We start from the raw sequence: 12654 nt of genomic DNA, 5'->3' as shown, positions 1-12654 counted from the left end.
CATAAAATCTTTTTGATCGATCCTGCAAAAACTGTTAGACTGTATAGAGCTCTTAGACAAAGAGCCTGTTTTTTGATGGTGGGATCCTTCAAAAGCTCTAGTTCAATGGTGCTAATCAACCGAAGTCTTGATCAATCATTGTACTTAAGGTGTTTTAACTGAGAATCAATATAAAATCGATTTAAGCAAACATATCTTATTGAGTTTATTCTGTATTGAAAAAAGATTTGTTTGTATTAACAAGTTAAGTCTTCTTAAGTTTAGGAAAATACATATATTTCTAGTAACCATCTAAGCTGGTTTTACTCACAAGAACCAGAGCATATTGAAATATAAGAACACACGTGTTCACGCAAATTGTATATTCATTTTTTGTAGGATAACTCAGAGCGTTGAAGAAAATCTTCCATATTCCTTAAAATGTAGATTAAAATATAGTTCTATGTTTATCAAGTTCATATGACGTATTTTTTGTACACCATTGAATAATTTTGTTGAATAAAAGGAAAGGAAAATTATTGTTTTGTTATATACATATACAGATAAGAAATCAATGGTTTTTATTTTTAAAATAATATTTTCAAAAGTACGAGATAATAAATCTAACTTCAGACAAATAATTATCATTATTGTTTGAAACTTGCAAGTGAAAGCATCTTCTAGTTTAAATTTTTAAATTTATTAAAAAAAAGTTAAAAAACGAATTTGTATAATAAATATTTGTGAAAATTAAAATATTTAAATTGAAGTGATATTATTAACAATCAAAACAATGAAGTGGACCCGAAGGTATTTTATTTAAATAAGATTCCTAAACAATGTTGGGTGTACCCTGCATTTAGCTATTACCAATAATTATTTCAGTTCCTAAGAATCTTCGTATGATAACATTGAAAATTTAGTTTTTATAAATGTTTTAGTGCAAATTTCCAAGTTTTTAAAAGAACTATTTGCATTTAACTTGTACTCACAAAACTTCAATGACAAAATCAGCATCTAAAATTTTATTTTGCATCACACAAATATATTTCACGTCCTTAATTATTTTTCTTGCTAAAAAAAAACAATATTTAAGACGCTAAATATATTTTTGTATGATGCAATAGCGGACACAACACCAACATCAAATTTTCACAGTATCCATGTGAATCAGTTTTGTTTATAGACTATTTTGTTGATAAGAAAGTTTTAGGAAGAGCGAAGATGCTACAATTGAATGATAAGTAAAGACGCAATCAGACCCCCAGCAGAAAAATATTTTCCACTTCTTATCAATAAAACAAACATCGTCCATGTTATGCGAGTAGGTTTGTGACGCTATTATTAAATAGAGATAATCTTAATTTCCAAACTTTGACTTGACTTTTATTCAGACAATTTAATACACATCTTTATCGAATACATAGATCTACGTAAAAAATAATCAAAATATTGAAAACATGTTTTTAAAAAATGTTTTTTTTTTATAGTAACCAGGCTGAGCTCATTGATGGCAAATCTGTGGCAGCTGAAATCCGGGCTGAGTTAAAGGAAGAAGTTAGAGAATTTACATCGAATGGCCAAAGGCCACCTCATCTTACTGCTCTACTGGTAGGCGATGATGTAGCAAGCCACACCTACGTGAAAAACAAAATGCAGGTAACATAAATCTAGAACATAATATGTTTTAATTGAAAACCATCGTAACACGATCGTGAATTTCATTAAAATTATAGGCCGCTAAGGATGTTGGGATTAGCAGTTGTACAAAAAATCTACCAGCTAGTATAACTGAACAAGAACTTTTGAACATTATTAACGAACTAAACAATGATGACAATGTTGATGGAATTCTAGTTCAGCTACCTGTACCTGAACACATAAATGAACGAACGATCTGCAATGCAGTAGCACACCTTAAAGATGTTGATGGATTCAATGAGGTTAACATGGGGAGAATGTGCTTAGACATGGAATCAATGATCCCATGTACACCATTGGGGGTAATCGAATTGTTAAAACGATGGAAGATTGAAACCTTTGGAAAGAGTGTTGTGGTTGTAGGACGATCAAAAAATGTCGGCATGCCAATTGCTATGCTAATGCATGCAGATGGTAAAAATCAAACTTCCGCAATGGATGCAACTGTGACCATTTGCCATCGCTATACACCTCTAAAGGAATTGTCTAAATACTGCCAATTAGCCGATATAATTATAACTGCAACTGGAGTACCTTCACTGATAAAAGCTGACATGATTAAGGAAGGCGCGTGCGTTATCGATGTTGGGATCACTAGAATAACTGACGCAGAGGGCAGAGCGAAACTTGTTGGGGATGTTGATTTTGAAGGTAATAGAGTTTTAAAACAAAACAAACAAATATCCAAATATAAGTCTCACTCAAATTTCTCTTTCTTAAGCCGCTCGCAAGGTTGCAAGCTTCATAACACCAGTTCCTGGGGGTGTAGGGCCTATGACTGTTGCAATGCTGATGCGTAATACATTAACTGCGGCTAACATTTTGAGAAATAAAAAGAACAACCTTCAGTAGAAAACTAAATTTAGAATGAAACGTATTATTTAACTATAATCAAATAACTTTTAGGATATAGGAGAAAACAGTACTAAATTTGATTGGAATTTTATAATTCAAAATTTAAATAAGTATACCTCAAACAACGTAATATAAATAACAATTTTAAATTTACTAAACATTGCTGTTTTATTTATCATTGGATTATTGGGAATGCAGCGACATTTTTACCCATTACTTTTGTATATGAAAATCAAGTACTCTCCAGCAGAGAGCTTTATGGCGACCACATTACGCATTTTTGGCTTTGTGTTTTTATAGTGAAGATGATCTCGATTTTGATGGTGATAATTTGGTGAATCCTGATTTTAGAGAGTTCATAAAAGAGTTTTTTTGGGGCTGTTTTTTTGATATTAATAATGTTATTCTATACCCGAAGTTTAAGTTTGAAAAACGTGTACAGCATCTTCATTTCAATGTCGTAGTAAGATCTACTACTTCGACAACTACTGCACTTCTTTGCATCTTGTGGAATATTTAGCCAAAAATGGTATTAATAATCCAAGGACTATAAGAAGGAATACAATTACAACTCTTGATTGTAAGTTGTCAAATTAAATGCAATTATAAAGAAAAGTCGACGAAACTCAGAAGAGTACGTGGCTAACATTAATGGCTTCGATGTTTCAACGCATGTATGGAAGAATAATGACCTTCCACTTTAACTGGTCACTATCCTATATCTGAAGTACGGAGACATTACAAAAATAACTAAAGATACATCAAAATCCCGCAACCCGGTGGTTGAGTATTATAAACATATACATAAGTGGTGTTGACATTATTAACAGCATAATGGGTATCTATAAAATACGACTGACGAGCAGATACTACTGTTCTATGAGTAATTGGACCCTACAATGGCTAACTAATGGCTGCTCTGCAAAGACACAAGGCAGTTATGGCAGTCCCCAAATTTTCCTAAATAATTTGTTTTATTAAAAATCAGCATCGGCCCTTAAAACTTAACCACCCTCTACGTTCTATGATCTATAGATGATATCATTTTCTCTATCCAACCAATTAAGATCCATATTTGATCACATATGAGAAAGGTGGCCAACCAAAATAAAACCGCATTTCCCTTAAGTATTTTGCTCTTGTCTCATTTTCAACTTGTTTGCCCACCACGTTAGTTACTGTTAGTTAATTAATTAATTTGAGTCTAGATACACTTAGCTAGTTGCATTTGGTATTTGAATTTTTGTAAATTAATTTAGTTTCATCAGCAAAACATAAAGGTATTTATTCTTACTCTTATAAATTAAATCATTCTTTTATAAAACCAATAAATACGAACTGCAATTTTGTTTTGATTGCCTGATATACATATGTATAGATATAGGTATAGTTATGTTTATACGAGTGACAGGAGTGAAACGTGTTTTTAGTGCAGAATGTTTTCTATTTGAAGTGTTTTTTGTGTCTTCAATTTGTTTCGATTCCAATGAATATAAAAAAAGACTATTTTAAAGCTTTTAAGTTTAATACCTACATTTTTATCAAACAAAATTAAGTTTCAAGCATAAAAATCTATCATTCTAAAAACCCCTTAAATAAATTAAGGTCATTCAATATGAATTGGATCCTTAAGTTATCAATTTCTAGATCTATACGCTGGAAGAAAAATCTATTTATTAATATCATTAAAACAAATCATGAATTGAGAAACTACAGGTAAATTAATTGTGAATATATTGACAAAAAACTTAATTGAAGTGTGAAGTGAAAACATATTTGAAGCATTGCCAGAGTATGCTTTATTTTTACGATAAATTAATCTTAGAAAAATTTTGTAAACAAAATTACGATATTCCAAACAAAAAAATGTCCGGCTTAAGAAGTCCCCCAGGTCGGCCATTCACGACACAAAATAACTACACAATTTGATATTTTACTCAAGTCAGTCTTTGATAAAAGATAAGGGCACAGTTTTTTGTTAGAGAACATGTCATTATTATCAAAAAAAAGTCTGCAAAATGAATGTGTACTCCAGGATTTTTTTTCCAATGATCGGTTGTTCAGATTTTCATATTTACGTTACGAAATATCTGCACAAGTTGATGAACCTTAGCATATATTAAAGGTGTTTTGATTTTTACGCAGTTTATTGTACAAACCGTACAAACAGTCCCATTCACAACTCAAAAAATCTGTTATTTTGTGCCGCAATAACTAAACAAATTATTATATACACTGAATACGCACAGACTTCTTTGAAAATACTTTCACATTTTTCGCTTATATTGATGGGTATTATGCCTTCTGTAGGGAGTAGTAAGTATCAATAGATGTAACAAAAACCCTCAATATTTAAAAAAAAGCATTTTAGAAAATATGTGTGCAAATATATTGTATGATGATTTTACAAAGTAAACATTTTTGTTTTCTAGATATAGTTTAAAACATTCTAGTCTAACTAACTAAGTAGTTTTTGGAAAGTCTAATTTTGTATGGTTCTTTATGTAACTCTATATGAAGTTTTGAGTAAACCATAAATTTGATCCTAGTTCTTAAAAATACCTTTTAGAGTTAATTTTTAGTACTGATTTCGAATCCAAACTTTTAATTTACTATTTGCTGAAGTTTAAAAATCAAGCAAAATAGGAACAATTGGGGGTCAAAACATTTATGTAAATTAAAAATAAAATTATAAATATATTTTGCACTTCGAGATTTAACTTCATTCCTCGAATTGTTAATTATATTAATAATTTTATTTTGTATTTACATAAATGTTTTGAAAATCAATTTTCGTATTTATTAATTTTTTAATTGTTTCATTGCAAAAATTACAGCGACCAAAAAAGTTGACGGACAACTATATTTCCACTTATTACAATAATTACACAAATTGGTCAAACAATTTATTCAATGAAACATTTATCTGTCGAGAAGTGAATGAACTCATACCTTTCCTCAGATATTAAAAAAAAAAAACAACGTTTAAAAGTTTATTCTTTTCTAATATTCCTCAACAGTACCAATTTGAAAAAAAGAATGGTAGCCTGGCAATGATTGTTTACGATTACAGAAATCAACAGCAGAAACAAAAACTGAAACGTCAAAATTAAATTGTACAATGTACTCGACTAAGAATTTTATTAACATTTTTTCGATGCACTTGTTTATATTTATTTTGCTTTATGTATAATATTAAAAAATTAAAATTATTTGTAAAACTTCAAGTAATATAACTGATAACTATACATAAAACATAAACAATTAGCAATTAGCAATTTTCCAAAATTCAGCCGCTCATTGCATGTGAATTTGTTATTCTCTCGACTCCTACACCCTATGCTAAAGAAAACCACACTACAGCCCACAATGACCACTCATCCAAAGCCTCAACTAGTAATCTTGGAACATCCAGTTGATAAGTTTCGTTTTCGTTACAAATCCGAAATGCACGGGACCCATGGATCTCTGACTGGTAGTCGATCTGCAAAGCACAAAAAAACATACCCAGAAGTTGAGCTAAGAAACTTTAACAAATCGGGAATTATTCGCTGCAGTCTGTATCAAACAAATTTAACTAAACCATCATTGCATTCCCATTTGCTGGTAGTTCATAAAGAAGACAATGATGTCAGTGATCCACACGATGTACGTGTTTCCCCAGAATCGGGTTATATCGTTCGTTTCGAAAACATGGGCATCATTCATACAGCAAAAAAGGACGTGGCCAAAGAACTTTTGCAGAAAAAAATCCACAAACAAAAATTCGATTTGCAGCGTGATGGAATGTCAACGCATGAAATCAAATCGTTGCGAGATGAGGCGGATCGGGAAGCTAAGCTTATGAATCTTAATCAGGTAAGATTGACTTTTAATGAGGTTTCATGTGAATAAAACTTAAACTGAAAACCTACACACAGAAAAAAAAATCATGCACACCTCTGAAGAAGGTTTTTTTTATTCACATGACCTATATTTTAGAATCTAGATACAACGTTTTAACTTACTAATGAAAGCTCTTCCAAGGTATGTCTTTGCTTTGAAGCATTCGAATGCACAGATGACACAAAGCAGTTTAAAAGGATTTGCGAACCTGTATACTCAAATCCAATTAATAATCTCAAGAGCGCTCTAACGGGGGAATTAAAAATATGCCGCCTAAGTATTTATACAGGAAGTGTGGAAGGCAATGATGATTTGATACTTTTAGTAGAAAAAGTCAACAAGAATAATATTAAAGTTCGTTTCTTTGAATTACACAATGATGAAGAAATCTGGGAGGCTTATGGATCGTTCACCGAAGCCGATGTCCATCACCAGTATGCTATTGTAGTCCGTACACCGCCATACCGAGACAAAGAGATAGATAATCATGTTAATGTTTTTATTGAGTTGGTTCGTGAGAGTGACAACAAACGGAGCGCTGCATTACCTTTTCGATATAAACCAAGGAGAATTGTTATGTCACGAAAAAGACGAAGAGTTTCAAATTCATCATCGTCTTTAAATTCAACAAGTCCGGCCAGCTCATTCGAAATGCCCGAAACGATGCCCCACGAAATACAAAAATTGAATCTTGATTTAAAAGCTTCTTGTATAAGTCGGGCGTCCAGTAGCGGCTCCTGTGACACATCAGAGTCGAACTCTTATGTATGTGAGTTTAAAACGTTCATGCAACAAGTGGACAACGATTCAGACGAACTGAAAAATTTATTTCAAGAGTCAATTTTTGGCTATTCCGATTTTTCTCTATGGGACAATGAACTTCAGGTCGATGGTGAGGCCGTTGTTAAGAGAACAAACAAAAAAATGGCATTCCATCCTGCATTGAGACTTCTGATAAAAACATTCAATGACTGCTCAAAAATCGGATTGGGGAACACCATTAAAAGAATTCAGCTAATCTTCCACATTTATGCTGCACAAAATGACAATGGAAACACGATTGTTCATGATCTTTGCAAAAAATCTAATAAAGAAGAAGCAGGAATAGTTTTCAAAATTTTATCAAAGCTAAATTTGTCGCATTTGTTGCATCAAATGAACAATAACAGACAAACTCCGTTACATGTAGCTTGCTTGCTTGATCAATCTGTGTATATAAGACCTTTGATTGGCAATAACTGTGATCCTAATGTACAAGATATTGATGGAAATACAGCTTTACACATTGCTGTCCGTGACAATTTGTTGCAATGCATTGAGGGCCTAACCTCAAACATAACGTCAACTAAACTTAATGTCAATCTTCCTAACAACGATGGTATGACTCCTTTGCATTTGGCCATCCGCAAGAATAATATTGATTTTGTAAGGATCCTTCTGCTTAAGTGTAATGCGTCTGTTAAACTTGCAAATTCACTTGATGGAAATAACGCTTTGCATTTGGCTGTTCAACAAGAAAACACAGAAATTATCAAACTCATTTTGGAAAGTACTGATCTATCAAATTTAAAAATAACCAATTTAGCAGGTCACACACCTGTTGATTTGGCGAAGACCCTTAAGGATCCCAAACGTAAAGAAATTCTCAATATCTGCAGGTGTCCCACTTCAGAATGTATCAATGACGAAACAGATTTCAATGAGAGTAGCAATTCAAGTGCAGAAGATGATGAAATGTCAGTGGATATAAAGGTGATCGAAAAGAAGGAGCTGGATCACATGTCATTGCATTTTAAAGTATCAGAGAAGGAAGAGGAATTAATTCGAGAACAGATTCAAAAAGATGCATACTTTTGTAAAAACCTTTCCAACATTTTAAGCGTTGATGGAAAATGGAAGCAATTTGTCAAACAACTAAAATTAGACCACTTACTTTGTATATGGTGTGATGCTGAGTCCATGTTAAAATCCGTTTTAGGAGGGGTTGAATGCATTAAATTGTTGAATGTAATTAATGCCTTGGAAGCAGTAGACGAAAAAGCTGCTTTTGCCATTACGTCATACATAAAGGAACATTCAATTAATAATAATTAGTTTAAGTTTATTGTCGATCCAATAATATAGTTATTTATTTTGTATTTAATTTAATGTTTGCGTCAGCATATTTGTCATATTTGAAGATTTTAAAATAAAAATGATAATTTATTATCAATTTTTACTTGTTAAAGAATTTTAAATACATTTCCCAACGAAACGCTGTTTTTAATATTTATTTAATTATGTGCTCAGCTTAAGAAAAACAACATTAATATCCAGTTTGAATAAATAAGGTCTCGAAAAAATTACGAAAGTTTAATCTTTAAGAAAGTTTTTCTTCATTTGAAAATTATGTTTACTATCTTAAAGCAATATGGCTAAACTCATCGATGGCAAATTAATCGCTGCTCAAATTCGTGCAGAGCTCCGAAAGGAAGTAGACGAACATATTGCCAGCGGTAACCGTGCACCTCAGCTAACTGCAATTTTAGTTGGTGAAGATCCAGCAAGTGAAACTTATGTTTCAAATAAAATGAAGGTACAATTCATGTGCCCAGTGCGAACACTCAAAACGATATAAATTTTTAATTTTCCTCTTAGGCTGCTAAGGATATTGGTATCAACAGTGTGACAAAGAGACTACCTGCTGACATCGGGGAGCAAGAACTTCTTGATTTGATTGACCGGCTTAACAAGCAAGATACGGTAGATGGTATATTGGTTCAGTTACCTCTGCCATCGCACATGCGAGAACGTGTCGTTTGCAATGCAGTTTTGTGTGAAAAGGACGTTGATGGCTTTAATGAAATCAATGTGGGTCGAATGTGCTTAGATATGAAATCTGTGATTCCGTGTACCCCTTTGGGTGTCCAGGAGTTAATAAAAAGGTCAAATATCGAAACGTTTGGTAAGAATGCAGTTGTGGTGGGCCGTTCGAAAAATGTTGGTATGCCAATTGCTATGCTCTTGAGTTCGGACGGGAGAAATGAAACATCAGCTATGGACGCTACAGTAACAATCTGTCATCGATTTACTCCCCCAAATAAGTTGGAAGAATATTGCAAACTTGCAGATATTATTGTAACGGCGACAGGAATTCCTGGTTTGATTAAAGCCAACATGGTAAAAGAGGGAGCTTGTGTTATCGACGTGGGTATTACAAGAATAACAGACGTTAATGGTAAAAGCAAGCTGGTAGGAGATGTTGATTTTGATGGTAATTAGGATGTACATTTTTTATACTATTTTTTAAAACTATTAAATTATGTATTTCAGAGGTGAAAAAAGTAGCAGGGCATATAACTCCAGTGCCTGGTGGTGTTGGGCCCATGACTGTTGCTATGTTAATGAAAAACACAATAGCAGCTGCTAAAAATCTTGCAGAGGCAAAGAAAGAAAGAAGCAACTAAAGTTAACATTATACTAATAGTATTATTTAAAATAAAAAAATGCATTTTCGTTTGTATCAGAATCTTACAAATAAACAGTACATTTAATTTATAAAATTTAAATTTGCTTTGTGTATTAATTTAGTGCTTTATTTTATAAATTAATATAAATTAGGTGGCGCAACAGTCCCTGAAGAACCAGGCCCTAGTGACTTACAACTCTCAACCATTCCTGTGTGCGAGTAATGTTGTCAGAAATGGAAGGAACCTTCAGTTTATATGCCGAATTCGAACGGCTAATTTGAGAAAGCACTTTTTCATGACAAGAATTACTCTTGGAGGATTTGTTAATTCCTCGAAAGAGCCAGTACCTGTGAAAAAGTTAGGTTGCACAGGCAGGGATTGAACCTAAGAACCCTTGCATGACAATCCAACGCACTAACGCTACGGGTACTACGTGTTTTATTTTAGAGAAGCCAAAATCTGCCCACCCGGATTTTATTTGGTTGGCATGACGGTAAGCATGCATTTGTTTAGGTACCATTCATCGTAACTACATAATGTTTGTTTACAATGACAATCCAAACAATTATTATATTGAAATTCGGGTGGGTGGGTTAGTTGTATGTTTATTATTTCCTTACGAACCCCTCTTTCATATGTTTTCCTATTTAAAATGTCAAAAAATAGAAACACTGACAGAACAAACATATGTTGGTACTTGCAGGGCAGCTAGACGTTTGCTATAAACAATATAAATTACTTGTCTATAATAAAATCATAATTTTGTTACATTCACATTGTCATCTTTTTTTTTAAGTCTTATAAATAATTAATTTTGTTTATCAGCGCAACGAAGAATGGCAACCCAAAAGCTTTTAGCTTGCGATTTTGAAGTGTTTGGTATTGTTCAAGGTACGTAAAATGTAAAATAAATGTTGTTATCTAACCCAAAAACATTGAACTTACAGGGGTATTCTTTCGAAAGGTACATTATTGCTTAAATAAATAATTTAAACTTCATACGGATTTACATTGCATTATCATAATTGTTTTAGTATACCGAAAAACAAGCTAAATCTCTGGGAGTACGTGGTTGGTGCATGAATACCCGGGATGGGACAGTAAAAGGCCAACTAGAGGGAGAACTAAACAAAATTAATGAAATGTAAATAGTGAACAATAATTTATTACTAAGTTTTATATTTAGAAGGATTGGCCAAAATATTGCAAATCTTTTTTATAATTTAGAAATTGGGAATTGAGAGTATTTATTTTAGATATTTTTTATAGGAAGAACTGGCTACAAACAAAAGGAAGTCCTCAGTCACGTATTGATAAAGCAGTATTTAGTGAAGCAAAAGAAATTGCAAATTATTCATTTAAAGAGTTTGGAATCAAACGTTAACCTATTTAAACGAAGTGAATTGAAATAATAAAACAATAACAATGCATTTTTTTCTTAAATGATGACCAAAAATACTCTGACATTTGTATCTCCTACTAAATCGGTTTTATATTCGTTCGTTTTTCAAAAAATAAAAACTATATATGAGATTCTGCTGTAATTCAATTTCAATTTTCTTGAATTTTGTGAAATTTTCTTTAAAACAAAAGTTCTCCCCGGTAAGGTAAAAGCACAGATAATAAATATACAGGGGTGGAATCGGCTAAGGTGATTGTTGACTATCAATTTTTTGATAGTCAAATTGACTATCATTCTCATTCCGTCTGTGTAAGATGATTCAACTCAATTCAATTCGATTGAACAATTTCAGATTCAAATTGTCAAAATTCGTTGTTGCCTTGGTGAAATTTTAAATTGATTCTTATAAAATATCTAAATAAAAGTTTCATATTGACTGGTTTTGAATAAAATTCTTACTTTTCCTGCTATTTTTCGAATGTCGTAAGCCTTGTCTGTCACAGGAATGTGTTTTTTAAAACAAACAAAGTGAACTAAGAAAATTTTCCAGTCGTTTGTGTAAGCGTCTGGTAGCTCTATTCGGAATAAACAAATTTGTTTGAAAACGACTATCACATTTTTTTGTGATAGCTTTTTAGATATCAATTTGACTATCACCTTATGTAGATCAAATTCGATCATTTTGATTGTCATTTATCAACAATCACCTTAGCCGATTCCACCCCAGATGTCTCACCCTTATGGCGAGAAATGATATATGAAACTGAAATCAACCAAAAAAAGAGCTTTTTCAAAAAGCACAACACATTCACTAAATGAATACACGAAAGCTATGTTGCTCGTCTTCTTTCCTATGAATGAAAACTAAGGCAAAGAAAAATCTGAAATTATTTTTGTATGTTCTTTTCCTCTCATAATCCTAATGCACAGTAACACATAATACACCAAGATCATTCTTCACAAATGAAAACAAAACTGTTTTATTTTGATTTTTTGTGGTGTGGTGTGGCTGGTGGTGATGCGTTGAAAATAGGTGCAGGAGAGTTGATCGCTTGTCGACGACGAGAAAAAAAAAATATTTACAGTTGTCTTTGGAAATAGAAACAAAGCTAGGATAAGGTTGTCTTTATAGCTCGAGTTCTTATAATCGGATATGTAAATGCTAGTTGCGTGCATTCATGTGGATTTTTTTTTATAAATTCTTCTTTTTCTTCAATTTTGTAAAATCTCCACAAATACATTTTTCTGTTTTATATGTTTTTAAACGTAATGAAGTGTTGTTGACTGGTGTTAATTGGATGATGAGGTACCTACATATGTCCAATGTACATGTATGTACCTCATTGTACATAATGTGTCAACAATTAAAATAATATTTTTTTT

General features: G+C 32.2%; 4 protein-coding genes across 8 annotated transcripts; all 4 read left to right on the top strand.

The window, feature by feature from the left end:
* The first annotated feature begins 637 nt into the window (after positions 1-637).
* LOC129953962 (bifunctional methylenetetrahydrofolate dehydrogenase/cyclohydrolase, mitochondrial-like) lies at positions 638-2693 on the top strand. Of its 2 annotated transcripts, XM_056067528.1 has the most exons (5): positions 638-663; positions 703-789; positions 1470-1638; positions 1716-2331; positions 2402-2693. In XM_056067528.1, the coding sequence occupies exons 2-5, from the start codon at positions 773-775 to the stop codon at positions 2530-2532; spliced, it is 933 nt and encodes a 310-aa protein (XP_055923503.1). In that variant the 5' UTR covers positions 638-663; positions 703-772; the 3' UTR covers positions 2533-2693. The 2 variants fall into 2 exon arrangements, with proteins under 2 accessions (XP_055923503.1, XP_055923504.1); XM_056067529.1 differs by lacking the exons at positions 638-663; positions 703-789 and adding an exon at positions 1278-1303.
* Positions 2694-3682: 989 nt separating this feature from the next.
* On the top strand, positions 3683-9968 carry LOC129938560 (bifunctional methylenetetrahydrofolate dehydrogenase/cyclohydrolase, mitochondrial-like). Of its 2 annotated transcripts, none has more exons than XM_056046194.1 (4): positions 3683-3815; positions 8827-8995; positions 9058-9673; positions 9733-9968. In XM_056046194.1, exons 2-4 carry the CDS (start codon positions 8831-8833, stop codon positions 9864-9866), a joined length of 915 nt encoding a protein of 304 aa, XP_055902169.1. In that variant the 5' UTR covers positions 3683-3815; positions 8827-8830; the 3' UTR covers positions 9867-9968. The 2 variants fall into 2 exon arrangements, with proteins under 2 accessions (XP_055902169.1, XP_055902168.1); XM_056046193.1 differs by lacking the exon at positions 3683-3815 and adding an exon at positions 4117-4251.
* LOC129938561 (acylphosphatase-2) lies at positions 3683-11418 on the top strand. 3 transcript variants are annotated; one of them, XM_056046196.1, is made up of 5 exons: positions 3683-3815; positions 10695-10760; positions 10817-10833; positions 10904-11013; positions 11139-11418. In XM_056046196.1, exons 2-5 carry the CDS (start codon positions 10706-10708, stop codon positions 11251-11253), a joined length of 297 nt encoding a protein of 98 aa, XP_055902171.1. In that variant the 5' UTR covers positions 3683-3815; positions 10695-10705; the 3' UTR covers positions 11254-11418. The 3 variants fall into 3 exon arrangements, with proteins under 3 accessions (XP_055902171.1, XP_055902172.1, XP_055902170.1); XM_056046197.1 differs by lacking the exon at positions 3683-3815 and adding an exon at positions 4112-4251; XM_056046195.1 differs by lacking the exon at positions 3683-3815 and having other exon boundaries at positions 10534-10760.
* LOC129938559 (nuclear factor NF-kappa-B p110 subunit-like) lies at positions 4378-8809 on the top strand. The gene is made up of 2 exons (XM_056046192.1): positions 4378-6393; positions 6562-8809. Exons 1-2 carry the CDS (start codon positions 5875-5877, stop codon positions 8512-8514), a joined length of 2472 nt encoding a protein of 823 aa, XP_055902167.1. The 5' UTR covers positions 4378-5874; the 3' UTR covers positions 8515-8809.
* Positions 11419-12654: the final 1236 nt, after the last annotated feature.

The sequence above is a fragment of the Eupeodes corollae genome, chromosome 1, assembly GCF_945859685.1.
Source record: "Eupeodes corollae chromosome 1, idEupCoro1.1, whole genome shotgun sequence".
Lineage (NCBI taxonomy): Eukaryota > Metazoa > Arthropoda > Insecta > Diptera > Syrphidae > Eupeodes > Eupeodes corollae.
This window is presented reverse-complemented; position numbering and strand designations above follow the sequence as displayed.

Coding starts and splice junctions, on each gene's coding strand:
- LOC129953962 (XM_056067528.1), top strand. Junction 1,639..1,715: donor ACGTGAAAAACAAAATGCAG/GTAACATAAATC, acceptor TTAAAATTATAG/GCCGCTAAGGATGTTGGGAT. Junction 2,332..2,401: donor TGGGGATGTTGATTTTGAAG/GTAATAGAGTTT, acceptor CTCTTTCTTAAG/CCGCTCGCAAGGTTGCAAGC.
- LOC129938560 (XM_056046193.1), top strand. CDS start 4,151: ATGAATTGGATCCTTAAGTTATCAATTTCTAGATCTATACGCTGGAAG. Junction 4,252..8,826: donor CATGAATTGAGAAACTACAG/GTAAATTAATTG, acceptor ACTATCTTAAAG/CAATATGGCTAAACTCATCG. Junction 8,996..9,057: donor ATGTTTCAAATAAAATGAAG/GTACAATTCATG, acceptor TTTTCCTCTTAG/GCTGCTAAGGATATTGGTAT.
- LOC129938559 (XM_056046192.1), top strand. CDS start 5,875: ATGCTAAAGAAAACCACACTACAGCCCACAATGACCACTCATCCAAAG. Junction 6,394..6,561: donor AGCTTATGAATCTTAATCAG/GTAAGATTGACT, acceptor AGCTCTTCCAAG/GTATGTCTTTGCTTTGAAGC.
- LOC129938561 (XM_056046196.1), top strand. CDS start 10,706: ATGGCAACCCAAAAGCTTTTAGCTTGCGATTTTGAAGTGTTTGGTATT. Junction 11,014..11,138: donor CTAAACAAAATTAATGAAAT/GTAAATAGTGAA, acceptor TATTTTTTATAG/GAAGAACTGGCTACAAACAA.